The sequence below is a fragment of the Athene cunicularia genome, assembly GCF_003259725.1.
Source record: "Athene cunicularia isolate RWA chromosome 6 unlocalized genomic scaffold, athCun1 chr6_part1, whole genome shotgun sequence".
Lineage (NCBI taxonomy): Eukaryota > Metazoa > Chordata > Aves > Strigiformes > Strigidae > Athene > Athene cunicularia.
In genome coordinates, this window is record NW_020799105.1 from 21271094 (window position 1) to 21295922 (window position 24829).

The following is a 24829-nucleotide window of genomic DNA, read 5'->3' on the forward strand; positions in this document are numbered from 1 at the left end:
GCACACAGTACAAGCAGAGTTCAGTACAGTGCTTGGAATAACTTGACATGGTAAAATACCAGTAATTCTTGTAGTGACTGTGTGATATACAGAATAGTGTGAATGTTTAAACCTTCTTGCAATCTGAAAGTAATTTTTCTTTCTAGAACACTGCTTTTGACTTCTCAGTTAGCCATTGTGAGCTTGTGCATATACGTATACATGTATAGATATACACACGTGTCTGCCTAGACAGGTAGATAGATACACATTGAGACATACTGCATGATTGAGCATAATTTTAGTGGAAAAGAAAAAAACCTGAAGTGTTCAAACTAGGCTCGGGTTCATTTTCTTGCTCAAGTCAAACTTCAAAAGCACTGTAATCCTTTTTAACCACATAAAGACACATCTAAAGAGAAAAGATTGAATTGGCTAGCCTAAAAGAAAAGTGTCAAAATTCACAAATAGACTTTCGGGCTTGAGTCTGCATTGCCTGTTTACCCAAAATTTTCACTGGGATCTCAAAATACAGAGAGAAGGCAGAATTAATTGGTCCTTCATCCTGTTTCTAAACTCACGTTAGGGGTTTCAAGAGCGTTTCAAGGACTGGGCTGCCCAGCTGCTTAACTTGTTGTGGTTCATGCTGGGTGCTTAACGCCCCTGAGGTACTTTAAGAGCCCAGTGTCCAGTTAAAAAGCATAACAGAAGCAAAAACTGAATTGCTAGCAATATGTTAATTAATGAGTCCCCTTTGGTGAGAACCGCCTATTTCAAGTAACCTCATCAGTGGTTACTAGTCCGAGATTAGATTTTAGTGGGAGTGGTTTCACATAGCTGTTACTCTGATTGAAACCATTTTGAAATTATCTTCAAGACAGTTATATGTGCAAACACTGTCCCTAATCCCTTATCTGGGATTCAACCCCTGGATAAACAGCATTCCACAGCAATCAGTGGTCACTCCGCAAGCAATGCACGTTCAAGCTGAAATTTTCTTGTGCCTCATTCCAGGCTTATAAAAATATTTCATTCAAGAAAATCGGTTTAAAAAAAAAAAAATGCTGTTCAAGCACTTGCAAAATGCAAACACTGCTAGCAGAAGCAAGCTCTACACAAGTACTGCTTTGCCTGCTTGGTGACAGACCATGCAGGCTCGCTGTTCACATAAGAGTGAGATGTAATAAAGCTGCCTTGTTCAATATATTTTAATAAAGGGTAAGAAATTATCTGCAGAAAAGTGGGAACATTTCGCTCCCATAATATGAACCTCAGCAATATGCACATGCAGGTTTTGTACCTTTACTTAGGATTAACAATTAATACATGGTAAGCACAAGACGACCCAGCAAACCTCAGGTGGTTCATGTTTTTTTCAAAGGAACTCCTAAGGCAGCTGCCAACAGTTATAAATGAGAAAATTTGACTAGTGTCAAAACCAACTACAGCTACATCTTCTAACAGCTGATAACAATTTTCAGGCAATAAAGCACATTGATGTTTGTTTCTTTTAAGGACAGAAACATCATCAACCCCAGAACAGCAAGACATGCTTTGCAGTAAAAGCAAATGACTACTTTTTTTCTTAGAGCATGCAATGTTTAAAGATGCACGGAGCCGATTCCCAAGATATGGAAGGCACTGCTTCTGTACACCATCTATTGGCATTAAAATTAGAATTTTCCGTAAGAGATTTGGAGGATAGGTAAAAATGAATTTAATCACACTGAGTAACTCAGGTATTTTAATGAATCAGTATATGACTGTCGCCAAATTAGTCCCAAAGCTTCATAAGAAGCTTTGAATTTCTTCCTCTTGAAAAAGTTTACAATGATTAATGTGCTGGTTTTCAGTTATCTCGCTGAAGTGCTAAGGAAATGCAATCCCTTAGCATTTCTGATGAACATTTAACAGATGTAAAAAATATTTCAATTAAGTGCAATAGCCATTCCCCCACCACCACCCCCTTTTTTAGTTATTGTTAGTTTTTTTGGAGTTGCAAATATGTGATGAAATAATTCGCTGGCTTGAGACAACTGCGTTTTTAAAAAAAAATCATTGTAAAAATTCCTTTTCTGAGACAGAAGCTGTGCTAATTCTGCAGCAATCAACAAGGGGGAAAAAAAAAGAGGAAAAACCACAGAAGGAGAGCAGTGTATACCTGGCAGAACTGTCAACCATGCAGTGTGAAAGGATATCCCAATAGAATTACCCGCCAAGCATGTATACTCCCCAGCATCCTCAAAAGTTACATTCCGTATATAGAGAACCTCAATTTCTTTGTCCGTGGTGTTAACACCGGCAGCCTAAAAAAAAAACAAAAGAGGGAAGCAAGAGAAAAAGCTAGACATTGAGAGAATTCTTGTGGATAGGGAGATGGAGCCACAGGGCTTTGCACTTTGTAAAGGAAGAGGTGAAGAGATGCAAAGCTCCTTCCCCATCCACAATCCCTCATCCAAAAGGCGTTTACCAACAGGTCCCAGCTCACCTCAGAAAGTAATGAACACCCTTCACCAGACCTAAACTCACCACCTAAACATGCATGCAATCAAATGACATGGAAAAATTACCCCACAAAGCTTTTTTTTTTTTTTTCCTTCCTCTTTTATAATAAAAGGAAGTTGAAAGAAAAACAAAGAGAAAACAAAGTAGGACAGAATGTGGGATCCTTCACATGTAGTCACCTGTTTCAGAGGAAAGAATTTACTACAAAAATATAATCTGAAAGGATTTTAAGAAAAAAAATTTTTAAAAGGTAGGGGAGGGGAATTCAGGTCCAGAAGACACAACTTAGTAGCTGTCTTAAGCAGTGTATGGTCCTTGCATCATCCACTGCACTACGCTTAAATATTGTATGTCAGGCAGTGTTGCCAAATCTCATTTTCATCTGAAGCCTGGTAATAGTTGGTGGTTTGCTTAGAAGCAGTGTGTATCTCAGCTCTTGTTCAAAAAAAGATCAGTTGTGGCTCTCAGATGTGGAGAAAAACTGGGCCCCAAAGGTTCAAGAACCAGGAGGTAGACATAAAATGTATTTTTCTAAATTTAAGAGACTGGAAAAAAATTCTGGAAGGTTTCTTTTTTTTCAGGTCTCCTTCCAGAGGAGGAAATCTCTAAATCTCTGGTTTGACAAGTCATTATGCACCAAACCCACCAGTGTATCAGTGATTATCCAAACTCATACAAACAGAGTAAATCTTGGCTGTGGAACTTTCCAGCTGTCCCAAGATGGGTGCAGCAGGGCATGAGTGTCAAGGTCTCTATGATGGAGATTTAGAGAAATTATTGTTTGCTGCTTTTCGCCTCTGTTCCATTCAAAAAGTTCACTTTGAAATACCTGATGAGGGAATAAGCACGTTTTTACCAGACCATTTTAAAGTAAATTTAGGGTGAGTTGTAGCTGCATTGTTGCCAGTCTTTGTTGCTATTGATGGGTTGTTAACTGGGTAATAACGGGTGAATAACAACTGGGAAACACTCCCTCCTTGCACAGTCCGAGGTGACATGGGAATTTATAAGTGACTAAACTGACCTGACTTACGCTTCAGTGGGTAATTATGTGAACTTTTCATATATATACACACGCATGTGTATATATAAATATACACTAATTATATTATTCAGCAAGCACCCTGTACATGAACTGCAAAGTATGCAGAATTAGCAACAAAACTGGATGTAAACACACAGAAACAAAGACACCAAACACCAAGAGAGAACAAAGATCAGCATCAGAAACCAGTGTTTATGGTACACACAGAATATTGTGGGAATTTTTCCATGGCTGCTGGTGTAATACCAGTTGCATCACCGAAGGAGGATTACACATAGACCACAAGGCCAAAGAGTTATCCTACAAGCTGCCTGCAGTCTCCCAAAGCACCATTTTTTCCAGCTTCTACATCCAGCTTGCTTTAAAAAACATTGTTACCTTGTATACTTGGCAGAACAGAGAGCCAGGCAGACTGGTTGGCCTCCCCTATATAATTGGAGACCTTACAAATATATTCTCCAGCGTCCGCCTCTGTCACATTGTACAGTGTCAGCACTTCAGCATTGGAACTATTTATCCCCGAATGCTAGAATAGACCAATAACACAGGAGAACAACGTCACTGCTGCCCAAAACGGACACCAATCTGTCTATGGTCCCACCACCAACACGTCATAAGAATACGCCTTCCACTTCATACAGGTATCAGCGTCAAAACATTGAGGGTTTGGCATTTTTGTTGTTGTTTGGGGTTGTTTTTGTTGTTGATTTTGATTTTTTAAATGTGAAATATCACACGAGGAGTTAGAAAACTGCAGCATGTGGGGAAAAAGCACCTGGGCTGCGTGGAACAAGATGGTATAGAGCTGGCTGTCCTGCCTGCCAATGTGCTGAGTTTTGGCAATGCCACCCAGCTCTGAAAACTTTGGGTATTCCTTGGTCAGGCTTGTCCAAAACGCCTGCAGGAATGACAGCAACAATACGCCAGCGGAAAATGGACATCTCTGCAGGCTCAGCATCCAGAAAACCCAATCCTGCCAAGCTTTTGGCAGCAGGTGTCACATTATTTTGAAATACAGAGGCTGAAGAAACGTGAAAGAAATGGAGTAGATCGTCCCGAGTATGTTTTGGAAGCGTTCTACCCATACATAAACGTCAATGATGTTCTTTAAGAGGGTTTTCATTTTTTTCTAAATAAGTCATGCCTGTAACATTCAGAGATTAAGGACTTCACAGAGGTAAAAAAGAGCAAACCAGCGTCTATAGGCTTCACAATTAGCATTTAGACAATCAAATGTTTATCTAACTCATTATTTCATTTGTAACGTAAACACTTCTATTTTCAAAAGAAGTTCAGATCTCAAAATTTTTGGATTTACATCAAATAAATGCAATGCTTTAAAGAAGTCATCACCATTGCTGGCATCTGTAAAGCCTCACCTTTAAAACCTGAAGATATGGCAGTCCATCTGGTCCGTATTTACTGCCATTCTTCTCTACATGTTTTATCCACTGAATATGAGGTTGAGCATCACTGTAGACTTTGCAGACAAACTCAACGTCACCTCCGACGACTGCAGAGGCATTTGCTGGAAGGCCAGCTTGGAGGATGGGCCTGTGGGGTGATCGCTCTGTTCGGGTGGGGAAGGGGAGCGAGAAGGAGCAAGAGAGAGAGAAATAAAGATGCATAAATAAGCAGAGCTGCCAAGAAAACTGTAAGTGAACTCGAGCCAAAAAGCCCTGTAAGCCTGTTGGCTGACTCCTCCGAAATAACACTGCAGCCAAAACGTATAACAAAAACTACAGTTCAAAGGAGATGACTTGAGCACTACACTTGTAATATAAAGAATAGCTATTTGGGGGGAGGGGAGAAACCATGCGTAAAAACTTCAAGCATTTTTCATAGTTCAGCTCAGTCAGAATTACGTAAAATATGTTCTTTTTGTTTGAGCTATTGTAATAAGTACCTCCGAGTTTTAAAACTTTCTCATTGGACTAAACCTCCCCAAATTAAGAAGAAAGATTACTGGTTGATTTTAAAAACTGATTAACATATTAAAATAAACCAGAGGGAATTTCTCAAAACTAGCGGCAGAAGCCTCAGCGCTGAAACTCCTCATGCAGGACACACATACCAGACAGCTCAACTTTTCAAAACACTCCAACCAGCACTACCAGGATAGCTGCTGTCTGCTTTACCCAGACACAGCAGCAGAAATACCAGTTCGTTCTTATTCCGAGCAGGATGCAGGGAAACACAGAGTTCTCTGGAAAACTGCCATGTATTTAATGTGAGCTTTTAATCTATGGACTTGCTTAAGCATCTATCAAATGGCCTTGGTCAAGCTTACAGCACTGAATAGACCAAGTGCACCCTGCATCATCCGGGTGTCCAGAGAGCCACTGCAGCCAGTGCTCCCAGTCCAATGTCGTGGATGCGAGATACAGAGTCTTTGGGCAAAGCACCCACGGAAGCCTTGCCTTCAGCTGTGACAGCAAGGCAGCGTTCCACCACCCTCACTAAACCTGATTTAAAAGCTGCTAAAGTCTTCTAGGTGGTGGGCAGGGCACAAGCCAGCTCCCCAGCCTCCAGGGTCACCAAAGCCTTTTTTTTTTTGCCTGGACAACAGGCAAAACAGAAAAACTTTTCATTCACATATCACGTAAGAGAAAGTCCTCTAAATGACAGTCCTGGTTATCAAATTTTTTTATGATCCAGTGAGCGAGACGGACACTGCCATCCTCTCCAGAAAAACTTCAGAGCCACAGTTTCATCAGCCTAGCTGGGAACTCACCACCTTCTTCACACAATCTTAATTCTGTTCATTTCTTGTTAGAAGAATGTAAAGTTAATACTGACCTACATATACTTTCAAACTCTGAATTAGAAGTGAAACACCCACTGCCCATCCCCAGCCCAAGCCATCCACTCTCCCCTGCTCCAGGAATACTTTGGAAGATAAGTAAAAAAAAAAAGCAGACCAAAATATTTATTTTTAGAGCCTGTACACTGTAAAAGCTTTGACACTGAGAGCCAAATCAACTGAATTTCAAATCAAGTGTTCCTTCTTAAACATACTAGTTTCCAATAAACTGTTTCACAAGCAAACATTGTGAGCATAATAGCAAATAATGATGCCCATGGAACAATGGGATCTTTTATACCGTCCAATATATTTGGCATGCAGCAAACATCTACTGGGAATTTACTCACTGAGGCTATGCTGGCAGCATACTACAAAGCAGCAGTCTTATTTGACTTGTGGCAAAAGTGCATTTGTGTTGCAGTTATTAAATTATTCCATGGCTATGTGTGTCACTTTCAAAGATCTAGGAACAGTTTAATATTTTTTAATTTGTAAATTACAGTAGAACATATAAATTACTACTTTACAGTTCTGGAGAGAACTTTTAGTTTCTCACCTTATACTATGTAAGCTCTAATTCCATCTCCCTCGCTCCTTCATTTGGGTACAAAAACAGCAAGCAAAAAATCTCTCTTTAATAGAAACCTTACACCATCTTCCAAAACTTATTACAGCTGCCTTCAGTATAAAATGAAACCTTAGAGAATGTTATTTAAAATGTTTTTTAGAAGTCAGTAGGCCTCATGTTTCATTTCTCCACATCAGGGTTTGATTTCCTTTGTGACCTTATTCTCTGCCCTTAAACAAACCAGAGAATGAGGCCTGAAACATCTTGGAAAAGTTCCTACTATGCCAGCATCAACACACGAAATGTGTTTAGTTTATCCCGATAGCCATCAATGATTTAATCTTTTATTGATGACTGTCAAACATTTCCTCTACCAAAAAATGAGGCAGCAAAGCAAAGAAGGCAAAGTTCTCACATTCTGGGTCCCAAATTCCTTTTAAAAAATTAAATAAAGTCCATGCATATGTATAGGTGCATATGTATAGCCATTTGTGAAATTTCTTCTCTAAGGGTAAATATGTTTAAAAAGAAACTTTAGTTGCCCCCCCAACATATGGAGCAATGATTAGTGTTCGTCCACTCCCCCACTTCAGCGGGAGGGAGTATTCCTATGACCACACAGGCAAACAGCACAGAATAACATAACCTTCATGTTGCAAATTCAGGAGGGTTTCATGACAAACCTGGAGTCCAAGGACCACAAAGAATACACTCAGTACTGGGAAAAAATAACTAAATATGGAGAAATTACAATTGAACAAGGATAATTCTGTACAGTATCATTTCTGGGAAATAGTGGTATCAGGATGTTATTCCATCTTTCCTGTTTCTCTGCAAGCCACACACATCTAAGGACCCTGCTTAAGTGCAGGTACTGTCAAACCCGTATTCATAAATCTCACATTACTACTGGGCATTTAAAATACAAGCTGTACATTTGCAAGTAGACATCATCACTCAGACAACTGGCTACACTAATATTAGATGGAAATGGTCTGTTCTTTTTTACTAAAGACTAGCAAAAGAGTCAGTTGCCTTTAAAAAGGTGTTAAAGGCTAGTGAAACTTATTTTATCACTGCCCTTATATAACCTAATAATGAGGATCACTGCTACAGTAGCCATATACATCTCTCATTTAACTCAATATTTTCATACAAAACAAGTTGACAAGCAATCTCATAGCTCTGTAGCCCGACTGATTTCAATATTCCCCTTGATCACTAATATTGACTTGAAGCAGGACATCAAGAAATAGATCTTTGCTACCTGAGCAAAGCAATTTCAGTAATTCGCTCAAACATTTCAAAAACCAGGCAACACCTTGCCACAGATTAGCTGTCTTCGAGCATGCTAAGCAGTACATCATAAGGCCCATAAAAAAGCAGTAGATACTAATTTTATTACCATAAATATTATTTGGCGAACTACATACATATCTACAAGGTTTTTCATAGATAAGCCCTGCTTTCTCAAACAGACCATTCTGATTTAGCTGAAATGTAATAGATGTTTAAAAGCAAATGTAATGGATGTTTAAAAATCTTTTCAACTGAAAGATCTTTTCTGTATATTGATCTGAAAGTAAATGAGCCAAACTGATAATTAAATATAAATCTCCATATGTTACATTTCATTTTTATTCTAGTTCTTCCCAACGTCTAACTTTGTAATACTTTTTAAAGAATGCTTAATACCGGATCCCCCTTTAAGGGGCAGACACCAGCTTGCTTTCTCCAACTTGCAGTTTAGCCACAAAACCATCATCATCCCCATTTGAAGAGTCAATTATCTACAGAAGGCAGAGCGAAAATGATTGCTCAGGTGAGGAATATGATGTTCAAGGCTACAAGCATCTAAATTTTACACCACCATAAAAGTGCCCAGGGATTAAGCATTTCTGCTCAGAATAGCTTGAGCAATTCTGCTTGCTTATCTATAGTCAAACAGACTCGCTATCTGAAAAGACGACTGACAAAGAGACCTGCCCAACGGCTTAGAAGAAACTGTCATTTAGCCTGTTAATGTTAAAACTTCAGAATCCCTTCCTCCAAGAGAGAAAGCTGCAAAGAATCCAGAAAAGCTGGGAAATTCCAAGTTTCCGAACAACTGGTGCAATGGAAGGTTCCCAGGAAGCTCCCAGCCTTGTGGAACACCTGGAGATGGGTGAGAGTGCATCCTGCCACAGATGACAGAGGGACAAGTGACAGGAAGAATTATCCTGGAAATGACTACCAGAGCCCACACACTTCCCAAGAAGTCCTGAGAACTGGCACTTTAAGAAGTTTAAGGCCCACAACAGGCGATTCCTACAAAAAGGCCTCATTCTCCCTCCTATCCTTGACTTCACCTCCTCCAATTTTTTTTGCTGACCAGCTGCCACCAACTCAGAGGGAATTCAGAGAGGAGACAGACAGGAAAGCCACGATGCAAACGTATGAGGTGAAGATGCTGGGGTATGGAGGTGGGGTGACAGGGGCCAAAACCCTGTGTTTCACAGCCAACAGAGAGCAGAAGATGCAATCCCACCAGTCCAGTCCTAGTGCAGGAGGTGCAAGGATGAAAAAACTGCCAGAAGAGAGGCTGCTCACCGAGCATGCCAGTGGAGGGAAGATGTAGGGCAGGATTTGCTGCTGCCAGGGGCTGAAGTAGAGCATGTTGTGACTGAAAGAGTGGCTCTGCCACTACTGGAGTGCCTTGGCAGGGAGAGAAGACAATAACCCCGGAAGGGGTGAGCTCTGGGACCCATCCTGAGGCCAAATCTCCTTAGCAACCTGGCTGCGTCAGGGGCTAAGAAGAGCTCTGATAATTGTCTATCCAAGCCTCCTTGTCACCCTAGCACAGACAGTTCAGGACCTTTCATGGGAGCTAAAAGCCAGAACCAAAGCCCATTGAAGTCAGGGGAAAAACTCACATGGAATTCAATGGGCTTTGGATAGGGCATCCGATTCATTTCAAAAAAAAAAATGAAAAACTACTCTTATTTTCTCCTTTTGAATGTGCTTGTTTCCTCTCCTTGCAAATTTGTGATTCAAGTGTAGGCTAGGAAAATAAAAGCTGAATAGCAAATGCAAGACCAAACGTGAGTTCTGGGGATAATGGAGAGATCCTCAGTAAAGGGGGGGAGCAAGGAGGGAGAAAAAAAGTTATCTAACTCTTTTCCATAATTTTCAATTAGACACATTTATCAGAGTCTTTAATACCAGTTTGAAATGTTACTGACTCCTAAGGAGTTGTCTTGACAGCTGCCACTGTGAAGCTACAGAGGGCTCCCTCAAATGATGTGTCTCAGAGCACCAGTAACCGTTCCGGATCGATAGCCTCTGGTAGAGGTTCTGTGTATTCAGTCATCACTGAATAAAAAATGAAACGGTTCCAGCTGTCTCTCAGCTTAACTGAAAACACAGACTCGCTGTGCCCTCTTCTTCACTCGCCCTGGTAGGCACAGCACGTTCAGCTCTAGCTGCTTATTTTGCCAGACTCCAAGCTTGGGAAGTCTTCAGCAGCAGTCTAGACTCTGTTCAGCAAAAACTCTACCCATTCCCAAGCACCTTCCATCTGACAGTGCAACATCTGTTCCTTTGGAAAAATGCTAATTATCCTGTAAATTATGAGTCTCAAAAGCATTCTACAGTGTTTTAGGCCAGACTGTAATCACAGCATCTTCCATTGGCTTTGACCTAGCATCCTAAACTTGCAAGACTGACTCTTCAGCCTTAGCAAAACAAAAAAAAAAAAACACACACACACACAAAAAAAAAGCCCCCCAACAACAACAACAAAATCACAGCCTTTCTCCTCTGTGTTTCATTTTCACCTGGCACACAGCACTCTCCCACTATTTCCACTGAGCCACGTACCTAACACGGGAGGTCCCAGAAAGCCGCTGAGGCCTGGGAGCAGCACTGCTGATGGAGGAACATGTTGCTACACGGTTCCATCCCCAGATTAACTGCACGTGTCCTCTCCCATCCAACAACACATCACATGTGGGGGATTCCCCAGGCAGACACTGTACAGACAGATGCGTATCCACCTGACGCATCCCTCGTGCCACCAAGCAGCCCATGGACAAGCCTTCTGGAGTGGGAAGCAGGCAGTGTCACCCATCTCTGGGACACCCAGAGCCCCCTCATTGTGCCCTCTTCCAAACCATACCTGCAGAATTACCCAAACTGCTCCAACAGAAAATGCAGTTAAATGGTAATTTCTCAGGTGACTCAACCACTGCCTGGAGTTGATCGGAAGGTGAAACTCCAGCACCCCACAGGGCCAGTGCACCCCATGCCACCACAAAGGTGAATTATTGTTTCTTCTCAGAAGTGGCAGTAATGACCATTTCAGCCACAGTTTGAGGGAACAGCACTCTCTACCTGTGCAAGCCACTCTGTCTCTATGCTCAATTTTTGACATCCCTGTTGAGACTGTACACATACGTACTATTATTGTTGGCTCTGATTATGTTTTTCGGTGGTGCAGACACCTACCACTAGGTGAAGGCATTTACTAAAGCCACTGAGCCAACCACAGGCTATCAGTCCCTATTTGGGCTAAATATCAACCATTAAAAGAACGATTAAATGTTTATCAATCCCTCACCGTTCGGTGAGGGAAGACCTTTCAAGCTTCTATCCTGCCCTAGCTGAGACCAAAGGAACCAGTTTGCAAGGAGAGACACAAGGATCACTGTCCTTCACGAAAGATCTCACCTACACGAGCAGCAAATCTGGCTTCAGTTCACAAGCACTCAAAGGCTGGATTAATTATTGCTCTCTGAATTAGAGAGCTCTTGTGAGGAGAGTTCAAGGAGCAGCCAAGGCATGAGGAATTGCAACTCAGACTTCTCTATAAATCCAGCTTTATCCAAGTTCATACAAAGGACCCGATTTGAAACGACACTTGCTCTCCATAGGCCTAGGTGAAGTGGCATAGGAGGGGTCTAACCAAACAGATGTCAGAGTCCCCACAGGAATTTCCTCCTTCAAGGTAGCTTTCTACACACGGGCCAAGCCAAACCTTCGCTTCCTTTCTCCAGCAATAAGCAGTTGCTTATGGGGGGCTGTGCTCTATGAAATGCTGGACGAAAAACATTGCTAACTCCACTCTTTGCTCCATGATATGGAGGAGTAAGGTTGAGTGCTGGCTGCTCTTCCAGAAGATCAGAAACAACCGAGCAGGTGTACGCAAAACACCTCTACTAATTAACGTCATACACTATAGATACACAGGAGCCAGGAGCTGAGCAGCCTCTACCAGCTGCATGTCAGTTTGGTTTCTTTTCTGCATAATATGAAGCACTGCACGTTGTTTAGGGCCAATTCAGAAGTGCTGCTGTACTGTCATGTTCCATTTATATGTACATACACACCCCCCTCGAATCATCACTTCCTAGGTAATTTAGACATGCCAAGGTAGCATTCGCAGCAAGTTTAGGACAATGCCCTCTTCCCAAACTCTGCAAAATCAGAAGGTGTCTTAAGGCTACAAGGAATAACAGATCACTGCCATTAAAAATGTTTAATGTTAAAATAAAGAGATAAAGGAGCCCTTAAAGCAGACTAGCAGAACACCTTATGGATCAGAGCAGCATTAGCAGTGCTGATGAAATCACGCCTTACAAATTTCGGTATTTTTTTTATCAGTAGGCATTAGCCAACAAACGTTCATACCATTCAGTGTCTCTCTACAGCAGGACTCTCCATGTATAGCCTTTCCTACTGGCCCGCCACTACTTGAAGAAGAGCTCAAAGGGGTATCGCAGCAGCTGGAGCTCCTGGCCCCCACAGCTGAACCTGGCGAGGCCAGGAGCAGCACAGGGATCTGCTCATGCAGCTGGGAGTGAGGGGCTAACCTCCATAATCGCTTTTGGAACTCCCTATGTGCTTAAATTTAGAAGACATTTATATAAACTTCAGGTATTTCTTTCTGCTACTGTGCCACACACCTCATCATTACTAACTACTGGGCCCACACGTCCATCTCTGCTTTGGGTTTTGGACCAGTATCTGCAGTCAGCATCAAGTGAGACAACAGGGAACCACACTCCATACATTCCCTGCTGTCACTGAACCGTTTCTCATTAAATTAAATATCTGAGCACTGGCTATTAAAGAGTTTTAGATCTACAAGTTAAAATTCTGTCACAGACACCAGAAGCAGCCCCATTTGCCACCCACACCAAAGCCTTTGCCACCCCATCCAACTCCCCTGAGGCACCCAAGCCCTCCTACTTACCAAGGCCAGATGAGTAAATTGCAGTGCCTTTTTTTAATCTTTACAGAAACTAATCAAGTGTATTCAAACTCTTTGTCCTTGGCTTCACCACCTTCACCTCTGATTTGAAGTAATGGCACTGTTTCTCCAGGAGGCACAGCTCCCACTGATGTTATCCCATCTGTCTCTTTGGATAGCTCTACAGCATAGCTTCAGCTTGCTGTCCTGTGTGCATTCGAGCTAAAATCCATCTTTGCATAACGTCTTTAAAGCATAAGTTCATCTGCACACCTCTTTCTCACATGGCAGCAAGCCGAGGAAAAGAAAGCAAGCAAAATTATTTATCTGGCTTGATACAAAGCCTGCTGGTGTCAGTGAAAACAGTAGGGAGAAAAAAAAAAAATCACAATCTAAACTAGTTAAAAGCTATCCTTTCAAATCACACATATATGAGAGGGTTAAAAAAAGACAGGAGCATCCAGCAAGTCCGGGCTAAGGCAGGCAATGCGAACACTCTTCTTCTAAAGTGGTTTTAAGACCAGTTTGTCCTCAAAGCAAAGCCCTATTGTCAGGCTGACACAGCATGGGTTTCATCAGCCCTGTGGAGCAGAAAACGCCTCAGCAACAAGAGTTGTACAACATTAATCTTGGAGCTCACTTGCAGCATCCCTCACACAGTGCATGCATAAGCAAAAGCTTCGTACATGTCTGAACCAAGAGGAGAAAGGCCTTATTTTAGTATGAAAAAATAAGGGAAACAGAACAATGAGGAGCTGAAATTTTCATTGACATTCTTTTCAGTGTACCCTAAAAGAAAAAGGCTACAAGAGAATATGAAAAATAACTTGTGACTTCTCACAGATGAGTGGTAAAATTTTATTGTTCTGGCCTTTTCCAGAGACTGCGTTAATTTTTACACACAGATTTATCATCCTTTGTGCTGTGCACAGCTCCCAGCACTCAGCTGCTTTATGACAACCAGAGACAATGCTGGGGTCCAGCATCACTGGACTGGGCTCTCCAGTAGGCTTTGCCAAAGGTTTACCATATGCCTGGCAAACAGCATCTCTCCCATAGAGATGATGTCCTCTCCCAGCTGCAGTGGGTTTAACTCACCAGCGCACCCACTAATGCCATAAAGCACACAGTGAGAGTTACTATTGCTGTTGTTATTGTGACCTGACTGCATATTTTTCATCCTCCAAATTTCCTTTCCTGAAAACAGCGCTGCCTTTAAAGTAAAATGGAAAAGATTATGTAAACCTTTAAAAGCCTTCTTATATTTCTACACTCCTCCCCCCTCTTCTTACACAGCACACTCGCTCTATTGAGCAAGGCAGGTGTGAATTTATCAAGAGGACTGTGGTATTCTCCCTCCCCCAGCTCCCTGCCTCCCCCCTAGACACGGCCGGCCGGCCAGCTGACCCAGCACACCCGGTGCACAGGCTCTCAGGGCAGGAGAGAAGCTCCAGTGCCCAGAGTTTCATGTGTTGGACCACCCTGGCCCAGCCTCAAGAAATGTCTATGTTGGACCTCACTCAGCCTCTGGGCTTGCCTTCCCTGGTGATCAAGTTTGCCCTCCCGTGGTCCCGTGTCAGGAGGGGAGATGCCCCTCCATCAGGATCACACTCACCTCTGCAGCACAGAGTCCATAACCTACTCTAAACGTTGGACCAGATGAAGATGACTACTCTTGGGAAGACCCTGATTATACACATTTGCCAATATATTTCTAGTCATTCAGGTAAATCCAGGTAAAGTTTACAACATGCACCAGCACTCATAGCAAGCCCTTAGGCTGGCCATGCCTGGACACAAACTGTGCTCCAAAACAAGAAAGTCTTTGTTACTTTCTACTTTCTCTTCTGCACCCACATCTTCTGCCTTTGAGCATACCCTCCAAACAGCCAGCTTCCTACGAAGCCAAGAGCACCGTCGCCAGCCTCTGGCTGAGCAGCAGGTGACAGAACTGCTTTCTGAGAAAATTTCACCGAGGAGTCAAGGAGGAGGTAGAAATAATTTGTTGGAATATTCATTCAAATGTAGACACAGGTGGGTTTCACAAGCACTAGACAGCACATTAGCACAGATATCAAAGCAAACGTACGTCTGAAACCAGTTGTTGAAATGACGTTGCTCACTAATGCATATAATCCAGTCTAATAGCAGAAACAACGCTGCAGATATAAACACCAACCAATGCATGTATGTATAGTCACTTGTAAATACAAAATGCATTAACAACTTAAGAGCAACTGTTTTGATTACCTAATTTGTCACTGAATAAAGATCTCTAAATATCTATCTAATTTTACACTTTCACAAGCATCTTGTAAAAATGGTAAAGACTAACTCTATTCCAACTAACACGCTGTCATGGTGAGTTCTTCCTTCAGCTCAAGTTCTGACAGTATCAGTGTTCTTCTTTCATGAACAGTCAAAAATTTCAGCGTATTCATGCAACCTTTTAAAGAGCAACCTGAAAAAATAAACTTAATATTTCATGTTTACAGAGCAGTTCAATATTCAAAAGTGCTTAACAAACTATGATTTTTAATGTGGCTTTTTATGTTTAAATGGAACAACTGCTGTTGAAGCTGCACCATGGGAACGGCAGTAATCCAAAAATGACCTCATGACTTAAAATCCTGAAAACCTGTAAAACACAGCGACCTCTGGATTTCAAGTGGTTTGCAGAGCAGTCAGAGGAGAGGATACCAGCATGAAGGTTGTAAGCGCAACCTTTTTTTTTTTTTTTTTTTTTTTTTTTTTTTGGTCTTTAATAGACACAGAATTTCACCTTAGTTTACTGAGATCTTCACACTTTCACACTGACAGATCTCTCACCCTCTTCCCCATCTCACCCCAATACCATCCCTCAAAATTTTCTTCTCTCCTGCATCGCAAACCTCAGGAGGACTCCCCACACCTTTTCACTCTTGTATCCTCTCAGTCCCGTCCCCCAGAGCCTCAGCTCACTGCAGTCATGCACAACCCCTGATGCCTACCACCGAGTGCCATCTCTATCCACTTCCACCTCTGCTACATCTCTTCGAAACCTAGTTTAAACCCCAAAACCACCAGTGTGGTGGTCCCAGTGAGGATACATCTCACCATGGGCAGCTATCTGACTAGCCACAGAGTTGTCCCACCTCCACGTTTCCTTTCATGCTTGGGGACAACAGGAAGAAATGCAGGTGCAAACTCCTCATCAATAAGACAGACATGGTTAATAACCTTCTGTTTGCCTTTAATATGGTCCATTCATTCAGTCTATATCGCAGTTCATTTATGACTTTTCTGTATTTGTGATAACTTAAGCTTTTGCTTTTTTATTTTTAAGAGTAACTTTATCAATTTACTGCCAATTACACTGCTTTTTTTTCAGTAACAAAATTGGTGGAAAAGCCTGGATTAGGTCAAAAAGCCCCTCTTATTAGGTACAGACGTGGCTTTCGACACACACCAGTTGCACATTTAACAAGGGAACAGTCTTGTTAGCATCTTCAGACAGCTCCTACAGATTCCTACTTGCATTTCCATGAGTAGGATACTGCACAAATTAGAAGGCATGATTAAAAATGATAATAACAGAGCTGAAACCATATCCTGTTCATCATTCATCAAAAGAGAGAGAAATACCTGCCTTGGGGCTGTAATAAGACAGAAAGTGGGACAGGGAGACCAGTCCTCCCCCAGCAGACTCTGCAGGAAAGCATTCCAAACATGACAAATTCACTGTTCACCCAGCAGATGAAGTAATGACACTAGTATTTGTCCATAAAATGTAATTTAGCCAGACTACTCTAATGAAATCAGAAGCTTTAGTGTTATAGAACCAGGGGGTTTGAATATTTTTACCTTATTAAGGAAAAAAACCCATAAGCTTTCATTTTCCCTTAGCTGAACCATCACACTGTGGTCTTTGTTTTCAGGAGTGAACTGCACAGCCTCCAGCACTAAACAATTTACGTAATTTCTTCTCAGATGCACACACCTTGCCAAAACCCAGTGCCAGGTGTAAAGTCCAAGCTCAGGCTTATCAGTACATTAAATAAAAAACTTCTTCCCTCTCGACCTAACCAAATACCTGAGGGCAAGCATCAGTGTGGATTCCTTCATGCTTCCAGCCCGTCTCATCATGTCCCATGCCGCAAGCACTTGGGTGAAGATGTCAAGCCAAAGCTTGTCCACATAAAGAGCGAGTCAACAACTACAAGCACATCTGCCAGAAATGCAAGTTTAGGCTTGGTTGTAATACCTACACTTAACTCCTGCCAGACATTAGTGATGCAATGTCCAAGGCATGTATTTAGTTGGTGTTAGTTCCTTTTTCATATGTAACCTGAATCCTAAAAATAATTCTTTGGAAATTAAGGAACGTATTATAGTTAAGTCAAACTAATTCTGAACTATGTTTTGACAAAACAAGCCTCAGCAAAAAGCAAATAACAATACATATGTTTTTATGAATTCAGGAATGACAAAATGGAAACATGTCTTTTAAAAAAAAAAAAAAAAAATGTGTCTGTGCCATGTTCGCAGCTAGAGACTCTGAGAGCACATGAAAATCCAAAAATAAAACTGACTAGAAACAAAGACGAAGTTTTTCTTCTGCCTAAACGACGGAAAATATAAACAGTGAAGTACCAATAGCAAAAAAGTTGATTCCATTTTAATTAGATTTTTAACATGCTGTAAAAAGCAAGAGTAAAATTCATCCCAAAGCCCTCTAAAACCTCCAAGAGTTCAGAATAAAAGCGTTTTTCTGCACACTCATCAGTAAAACCACTCATACATGATATTTCTGGGGCACAAGCTGAGAGTAATTTAAAATGCTTCCCGGATGAGAAGTTATTCTCACACTGTTTTCATATGAAAATACGAATTACTGTTAAGGGACAACTGCGTGGTACTCTGCCACCTCTGGAGTTCACTTCTCAGTAACAAGAGCCAAAGGCATGGCTATTAGGCAAACTAGAAACTGGTCAAAGTACAGCTAAACTGGCTGAAAAAGGACTTTTTTTAAAAAAAAAATAAATAAATGTATGTTTGTGACAAGTTACGGTCATTTTTATAGTAAACAGCAGGGTCTTCTTATACATTCTTGGAAGATGTGTCGTGCTATAGCAGCTGCTTATAAAATCCAGTAAATGAGGTAACGTGGTGAACTTCATCTGAAACCAAACCATCTTTTGTTTCCCTGGATGATGACATTAAATAGGACAGAAATGGCTACCTGCGCTAGGACTGTACAAAGACTAACCTTTTTTTTTTTTTTTCTTCCGTTAAAATATAAATTCAATTAGTTACTTCCATGCTTAAACAGAACTGCCGCTGCTGAAATTGTACTCCAGCGATAATTCCAATCCAAGAGTGATCTAATTATATACAAGTCTCAGTGGCTGCATTCCCACGTTGCTTCCTACAACCCGGATTCACTACAATACAATCCATAAGTGAAAACCACACCGTTTTCATTCATTCTCCCTTAAGACCGCACGACTTTATATATGTTTAATGAGAATGGAGTTAGTCTATTAGTAAGCTTACTATAAAAATGCGAGTTCCTACCTACTGTTAAATACAAGAGCATAGAAAGGCACTTCAGCTGCATGTAAAAAAACAGCTGATGGGCTAAACTGTACAAGGGAAAGAACATTCTTTTAATTAAGGTACTGGATTAGGATTCAAGTACCAGCTTTACTTTTTGGCTCTGCCACCAGCTTCCTGTGTGACCCAGGGCAAGAAATTTCATCGCTCCACAGCTCGGTTTTTCATCTATAAAATGGACAGTGACATTTCCTTCTCCTGCTCTCTCTGCATTTTGGTTGTAAGCAATTACTGTGTGCTGGCTCATTGCCTTGGACAATAAGTATCCGATATTAATTGAAGCCTCTGGGTATACTCCCAATAAAAAGCTAAAATCAACTCGTCTCCCTCCCTCCCACAGGATCCTCACAGAGTTTTGCACCGCCACCATTTGCCTCTGCCGCAGTCTTAACACACTTGTATCCCTGAGCAAAGCCCTGCATACAGCCTGCTGAAGTCCCTCTTTTGAAATGGAGGAGGAGAGGGGAAAATGCAGGCAAGTGGGGTATCCCAAACATCTCAATAACTTTGTCCAACTCAAAATATCCTGGCCAACCCCAACGGACAATTCCCCACTAACGCTGTCAATGTGCACAAGTATCCTGTGCAATACAGAGAGGCTGCCAAGGACTTGCTGCTTTTTATTTCAGTATTTTCTACTCCCATTGTTAAAAATTCAGCATAACGGTTTTGCCAGGTTTGTAAATTTGAATGAGACCATCTGAGCTGAGCTGACTATTTTAAGAGGGTTCTTGCAAGTAATTACAAGGTAAAAATGAGAATACTTCACACCTACATTCTCACTAAAAACTACTCAGCCCTGCTGGCTCCAGGCTTTTAATTGTCAAAAGAGTTCAAGGTTTGGAAAGTTATTGGCATCAAGTAATACTGGATATTCCTAACTAGCATTGTGTCATTATTTGGCATGACTTTTGCTGGGATACCTCCCAAATCTGTGACATAATCAGAGGGTTCTCTACATTACACCATATAGTCAGATGCTCATGTTAATGTAATACGTTACCATGTTTAATACCATTTGCTATTACTTACACTTAATCAACTCTGGAACCAGTTAAACCATATAGGAAAAGCAATTTCAGAGGCTTCCAACTGACAGTTTTCTACACACAACTTGACCTAAAATTACAATCTGAAGTTTGTAAGATACAGTCTACATACACAATTGCCTCTAAACAAACATCCATAACTCCCCATGGCCCCATGGGAACTGAAAATTCACATGAAAACAGGGGGGGGAAAAAAAAAAAAAAAAGGCACAAAAATAACTTCTGTAGAACTGTCTTAACTAGAAAAACTGTCAGAGTTTCCCCTTCTGGCCAGCCTTAATTTACTGCTTCAGCAATTTTATGCCCAACCTCTATGATTATTACAAGCTTTCAGCAACAGAGAAATGGCTGAGTTTTCTAACACCGATCCCCCTTTTAGGTTAAGGTTCCAATGCAGCATCTCTTGCAACTTACAGCAAATTCAACACAATGTTAGAGTACACATTCCCATACATATCTTTTCAAAGTAAACTAACAATTACACCCTTTAACTCATGAAAATTAAATGCAAAAAGGAAGTAAATTGATTTAAATACACAGAACTCCAAAATGCAGGTTGTGACTTGCAAAAGTCATTTTTGGACTTCTGGTTTCATATCTCACAGGGCCTGAGCATTAGAAAATGCTGAGAATTCATCCAGGGAAAATCAGGGCTCCTTTGGGTGCCATCAGCTTGGTACCCAGCACCCCAAATCCCTAGCCGCATTTTGAAAAACCTCATTATTTACTTTTCTGCCTCTCTATAGGAAAGAAATAGACATTTAAATAAATGACATAATCCTTATTACCATTCCATTCATTCATGCAGGTCACTGTAATTTACTGCCAGGAAAAATAAACTTCTGCATAATATTCCTCAATGTAAGACATTCAAAAGGCTCAGAAGGGGAGAGGAGGTGAGGGGGCTTCTGATAAATATTTGCTCAAGTGGCTGAGTTATCCATGAACACATCTGCCAGAAAAAATGGGTGAAGAAATTCACATCAGCATGAAACATGCCAGATTAGGACTGGGGTGGTAACAAGGAAAAGAGAAGGGAAAGGGAATTTTTAACTTGTTTTGTTTCGGCAAGGAAAACTCCCAGTATTGCAAAATTGGCTTTTTTGTCCTATGTAGCCTACTAAAAAAGTTTTAAGCAAAACCAAAGTTGAGTCAATATAGACTCCCTAAAGGATTAAGACAAAATACCCAAACCCAAAAAAACCTCAAAAAATCCCACAACTCATCGCCTCCTTACACTCATCCTGGGCCAGGCTCTGTAAACCAAGTCCCAGGCGAGCAGTCCACACTCTCCAACAAGGTGGTCAGCAGAGGACAGAGGCACACAGAACGCAATTTAACCCCACCTCTGGCAGCCGTTGCTGCTGCACCCTCCACAATCTTTGTTTAAACAAGCGTTCAAACAAAAATGGCTTTGCCAGTCCCTCGGTTCACCTCAACAATACCCATAGCTCACTCTACCAAGGATGACAAGATATTACCAAGGCTACAATCCCCACTGCTTTCGCTGCTGACTACATAAATATCAAGGAGAGAGGAGTTGGGTGGTTCACAAACTGGCTTTGAAGATTTAAACGTACGGGGGCTGGTGGCAGGGCTTCAGTCTGACAGCATCCCCATCATAAAATTATCTTTCTGCTCCACAAAGGCTACCTCTCACTGGCATTTTCACAGGCAATGTTTTCATTTCTTGCTGCCTGAGAAGCTCGTACTTGCTTTCTTTTGGATTTGGGGGTTTTCACAGATATAAGAGGTCTCAGACAAAATAAGGCACTACTTCTTAAGACCATCCAAAACACTGTGAGGGATGCATTTTTATTCATGTAAAAACCAACCAAGAAATACAGAAATGAAAAGTTTGTCACTGCTTTGGTCTTAAAAACCCAAAATCATAGGAAGATTCACCACTGAAGATAAACTGGGCTGCCAGTCACCAGCCAAAAAGAGCTTACAATAATCAAATTCATTTTTGCTTTCATTACCAATTGATCAAAAGTTTTATCCACAGAGCTTGTGATGCTCAGATCACCGCCCAAGTCTGGAGAGAGCAAAGCCCATTCAAGACATGCTTCAGAAACTGCAGCTCAGGTCCCCAGAGGTACTACCAGCAGGTCCACACTGTAACAGCCAAACTGATCACTTCTGGACAGCAATGCCTTCAGAGTCAATAAAACCACTCACACCCACCCCGGCTAATCAGCAAGAGCAGGGATGAATTGAACTGGTTCCTGAGATCTCAAGCCCTAATTTAGCTAAGCACTTAAATAAGTATGTGCAAGGCTTATTAAAGTCAACAGGATTTTGGTATTATTAAGTTAACATTATTAATTATGTGCTTAATAGTCCTGCTGAATCACAGCTTTGCTACTACCAAGAATTCACACAGCTTTTTACAGTTTGTCCTCAGGTAAAACACTTCCTCACGGTTTTTGTCATCTGCATTTCAGGGACTGCTCAGAGCCCACACAACAGGCTACAGTCAGACCTGTTACACTGCTAGGAATGCAAAGCACCTTTCCTGAAGTTCCAGATCTGCACTAGCTTCACCAAAAATCAATATCTATCTTTTCATTTAAAAAAAATAATCGTTTCACCTATAATAATAGCAATCTAGAGGTTCACTTAACAGTTTCCAGGTATTAAAACGTGAGCTAGTACAATTGTACAAGTAACAATTAAATTGTAATACTAATGATTAAAATTGCATCGGTATTATTTGGTCATCACGGTAAGCTTGCCAGTGTATCACAGCAACAAGAATTCACCTTCACATGTGGGTATTACCCTTTGCCAAGGTATCAGTAGATTAGTCCTACAGGCATGAGTGAGACAGATGAATATACAAAATCACCGAGCAATTGGTTACGTAGTGAAACCTTATCTTTAGATTACAGTAAAATCATCTTCAAAATGAATACAAAATGTAATAGGTTAGTTCTAAATTTATTTAATTAAAAGCACTGTCTTTTTTTAGAGTTTTACTTACCAACGACGTCGAGGTGGTACGTGTGATTGATGGATCCGTACTGGTTTTCCACTATGCACGTATAATTCCCTTTGTCAGACGGGACCACGCTCTCCATGATGAGACTCCAGTGCTGGTTGCGGACCTGGTGGGTTGTAACCAGAGAGGCTGAGAACTTCACTAGCATATTTTCACCCTCTCCCCCTCCAAAAGAACTGTTTCCCGAATAGTTAACCTCTTGTAATCCGTGTTTAAAAGCCTCTTCTGTGCTCATTTGACAATTCTGGACACTGAAATACTTTATTTATGCCTGATCCGGTACAGCATAGCTGCAGCAGTGAAAGCTTTCACGCTTTCTGCTATAAATGCACCTTATCCCTGATCTGAGCACTGCAGACGTCGGTGCACACTCTGTCCTACCAGGCTGATGAGGATGGCACCAATGAGCAGCAACTGTCTTACCAGGCTTTACCTCTCAATCCACTCTAAAGCAAATTCACACCCTCAGGATATTTCCCATCTGTCTCCAAACAATCATCTGACAACATTAACTACCCACCAGCAATACGGGGTGGATATGATCCCCTAACATCTAAGTCCCTGTCTTTCTCTAATAGCTCAATTACACAGCCCGTGTTTTGGAGAAACAAAGTACCGAAGGGCAATGTTTAGGGTCCCTCCCACAGACACGCAGAGCAGCCACACCTCTCACTGCTCTGGGGTACCAGAAGAAAGAAATGAAGATGCCGCCTCATGAAAAATGCCTGAAGAAAATCCTCATGGAAACAGAGCGTAAGGATATACATTTATTACACACAATCCTTCTCGGATAGAATATATTAAAGGTGCTGATTCTGTTCCCATTTGAACTCAAAAGGAGCATTGGCATTGGTCTTGCAGAAAATAGGATCCAGCCCAATACTGGAAGGATATAGAGCCATCCGGTACACATATGTATTTCCTGCATCATAAGTTGGCTCCCAAAATGACCTTTTGCTGGCTGTCCACTAATCCCTTGTTTTAGCATTACATTTTCTGACAAAGCGCTCAAGAGATCTTAACATTATGTAGCTGTAACGTACAGCTTTTAAACTGCAAAGTACATATTTTAACAAATGGAATAAAAATACAATCTGGTACAGTCATTTTAATCAGCCAAATGGAAAGTAATAATTCAGCGCAGTACACCCGAAAAAAAAAATTTATGGACCATTCAGTGACACTTCCAGTAACTATACATTCTTAAAAGATCATTACAACTACAGGTCTGAAATCCTGCTTTGTGGCTGACTATTGCGTAGGTCCTTATCCAGCAGGAAAAGGCTGCGCAGGGCTACGTCCCCAGTGCCAAGAGCTTAGCCCTCACACTTGCTGGAGGTAAAAACACCTTCAGTTCAAAGCCTGCAAGAGCTGTCATCTTTGTAAGAGGCTCCTGGCTTTTCTAGTCCCCCCCAGCTAGTAATTAGCTCATTAGCTAGATACTACTATTATTGTCCAGTCATGGGCTAATATTAGCTAATGACTGGCTATATGGGCTTTGAAAAACAAAGAAAATGTAGATAAGACTCCAGCAGCAGGTGAAAGGCATGGATGCTAACCTAATGTCACAGAAATTTGTGACATGACCTCAGAATCTACAGCCCAAACTTACAGCTCCTCTCCCCAGCCCCCCTTCTTGATGGTATACATCAAAACTATATATTGATTTCTATTTTTTTTTTCACACTATGAAGAGCTAAGTTTATAAAGCTAGAAAGAGTTGATCAGTGTTATTTTATTGTCTCATTCTGCTAAGCAACCTTGAAAGACAAAGTTTGGCTCAGGAAGAATTACCATCATAAACCATTAGTAAATAACAAATACAACAGCTACATATTTTGAATATTTTACTTCTTTACAAGCTATTTTGAGGGAGACTTGGTCACCGTGACCTGAACTTTTTGACATTAGAAGTTACACCACACTTCTCAGAATCAGAGCAAGGTTTTTTTAACCATTTTGAATGCAAAACAGGAAGAACAGATCATGGTTCCACAAAAGTTGAAACAAAATAAAGATTGGTAACAAGCTGTAAGTAATTAATTTGAT

At 41.2% G+C, this 24829-nt stretch overlaps 1 protein-coding gene across 9 annotated transcripts in view; it reads right to left on the reverse strand.

Moving 5' to 3' along the window:
* FGFR2 (fibroblast growth factor receptor 2) overlaps nt 1–24829 on the reverse strand; it is an 84215-nt gene that overhangs the window by 27646 nt on the left and 31740 nt on the right. For 5 of the 9 annotated variants that reach the window (XM_026851205.1, XM_026851199.1, XM_026851201.1 and 2 more), the window contains 3 exons: nt 22763–22886; nt 4909–5099; nt 2141–2285 (listed from right to left, as the gene is read on the reverse strand). In XM_026851205.1, coding sequence (XP_026707006.1) covers nt 2141–2285; nt 4909–5099; nt 22763–22886 — 460 coding nt within the window. Of the gene's footprint in view, nt 1–2140; nt 2286–3907; nt 4056–4908; nt 5100–22762; nt 22887–24829 lie in introns of all 9 variants that reach the window. The other 4 variants (XM_026851203.1, XM_026851200.1, XM_026851197.1 and 1 more) reach the window with 1 other exon arrangement.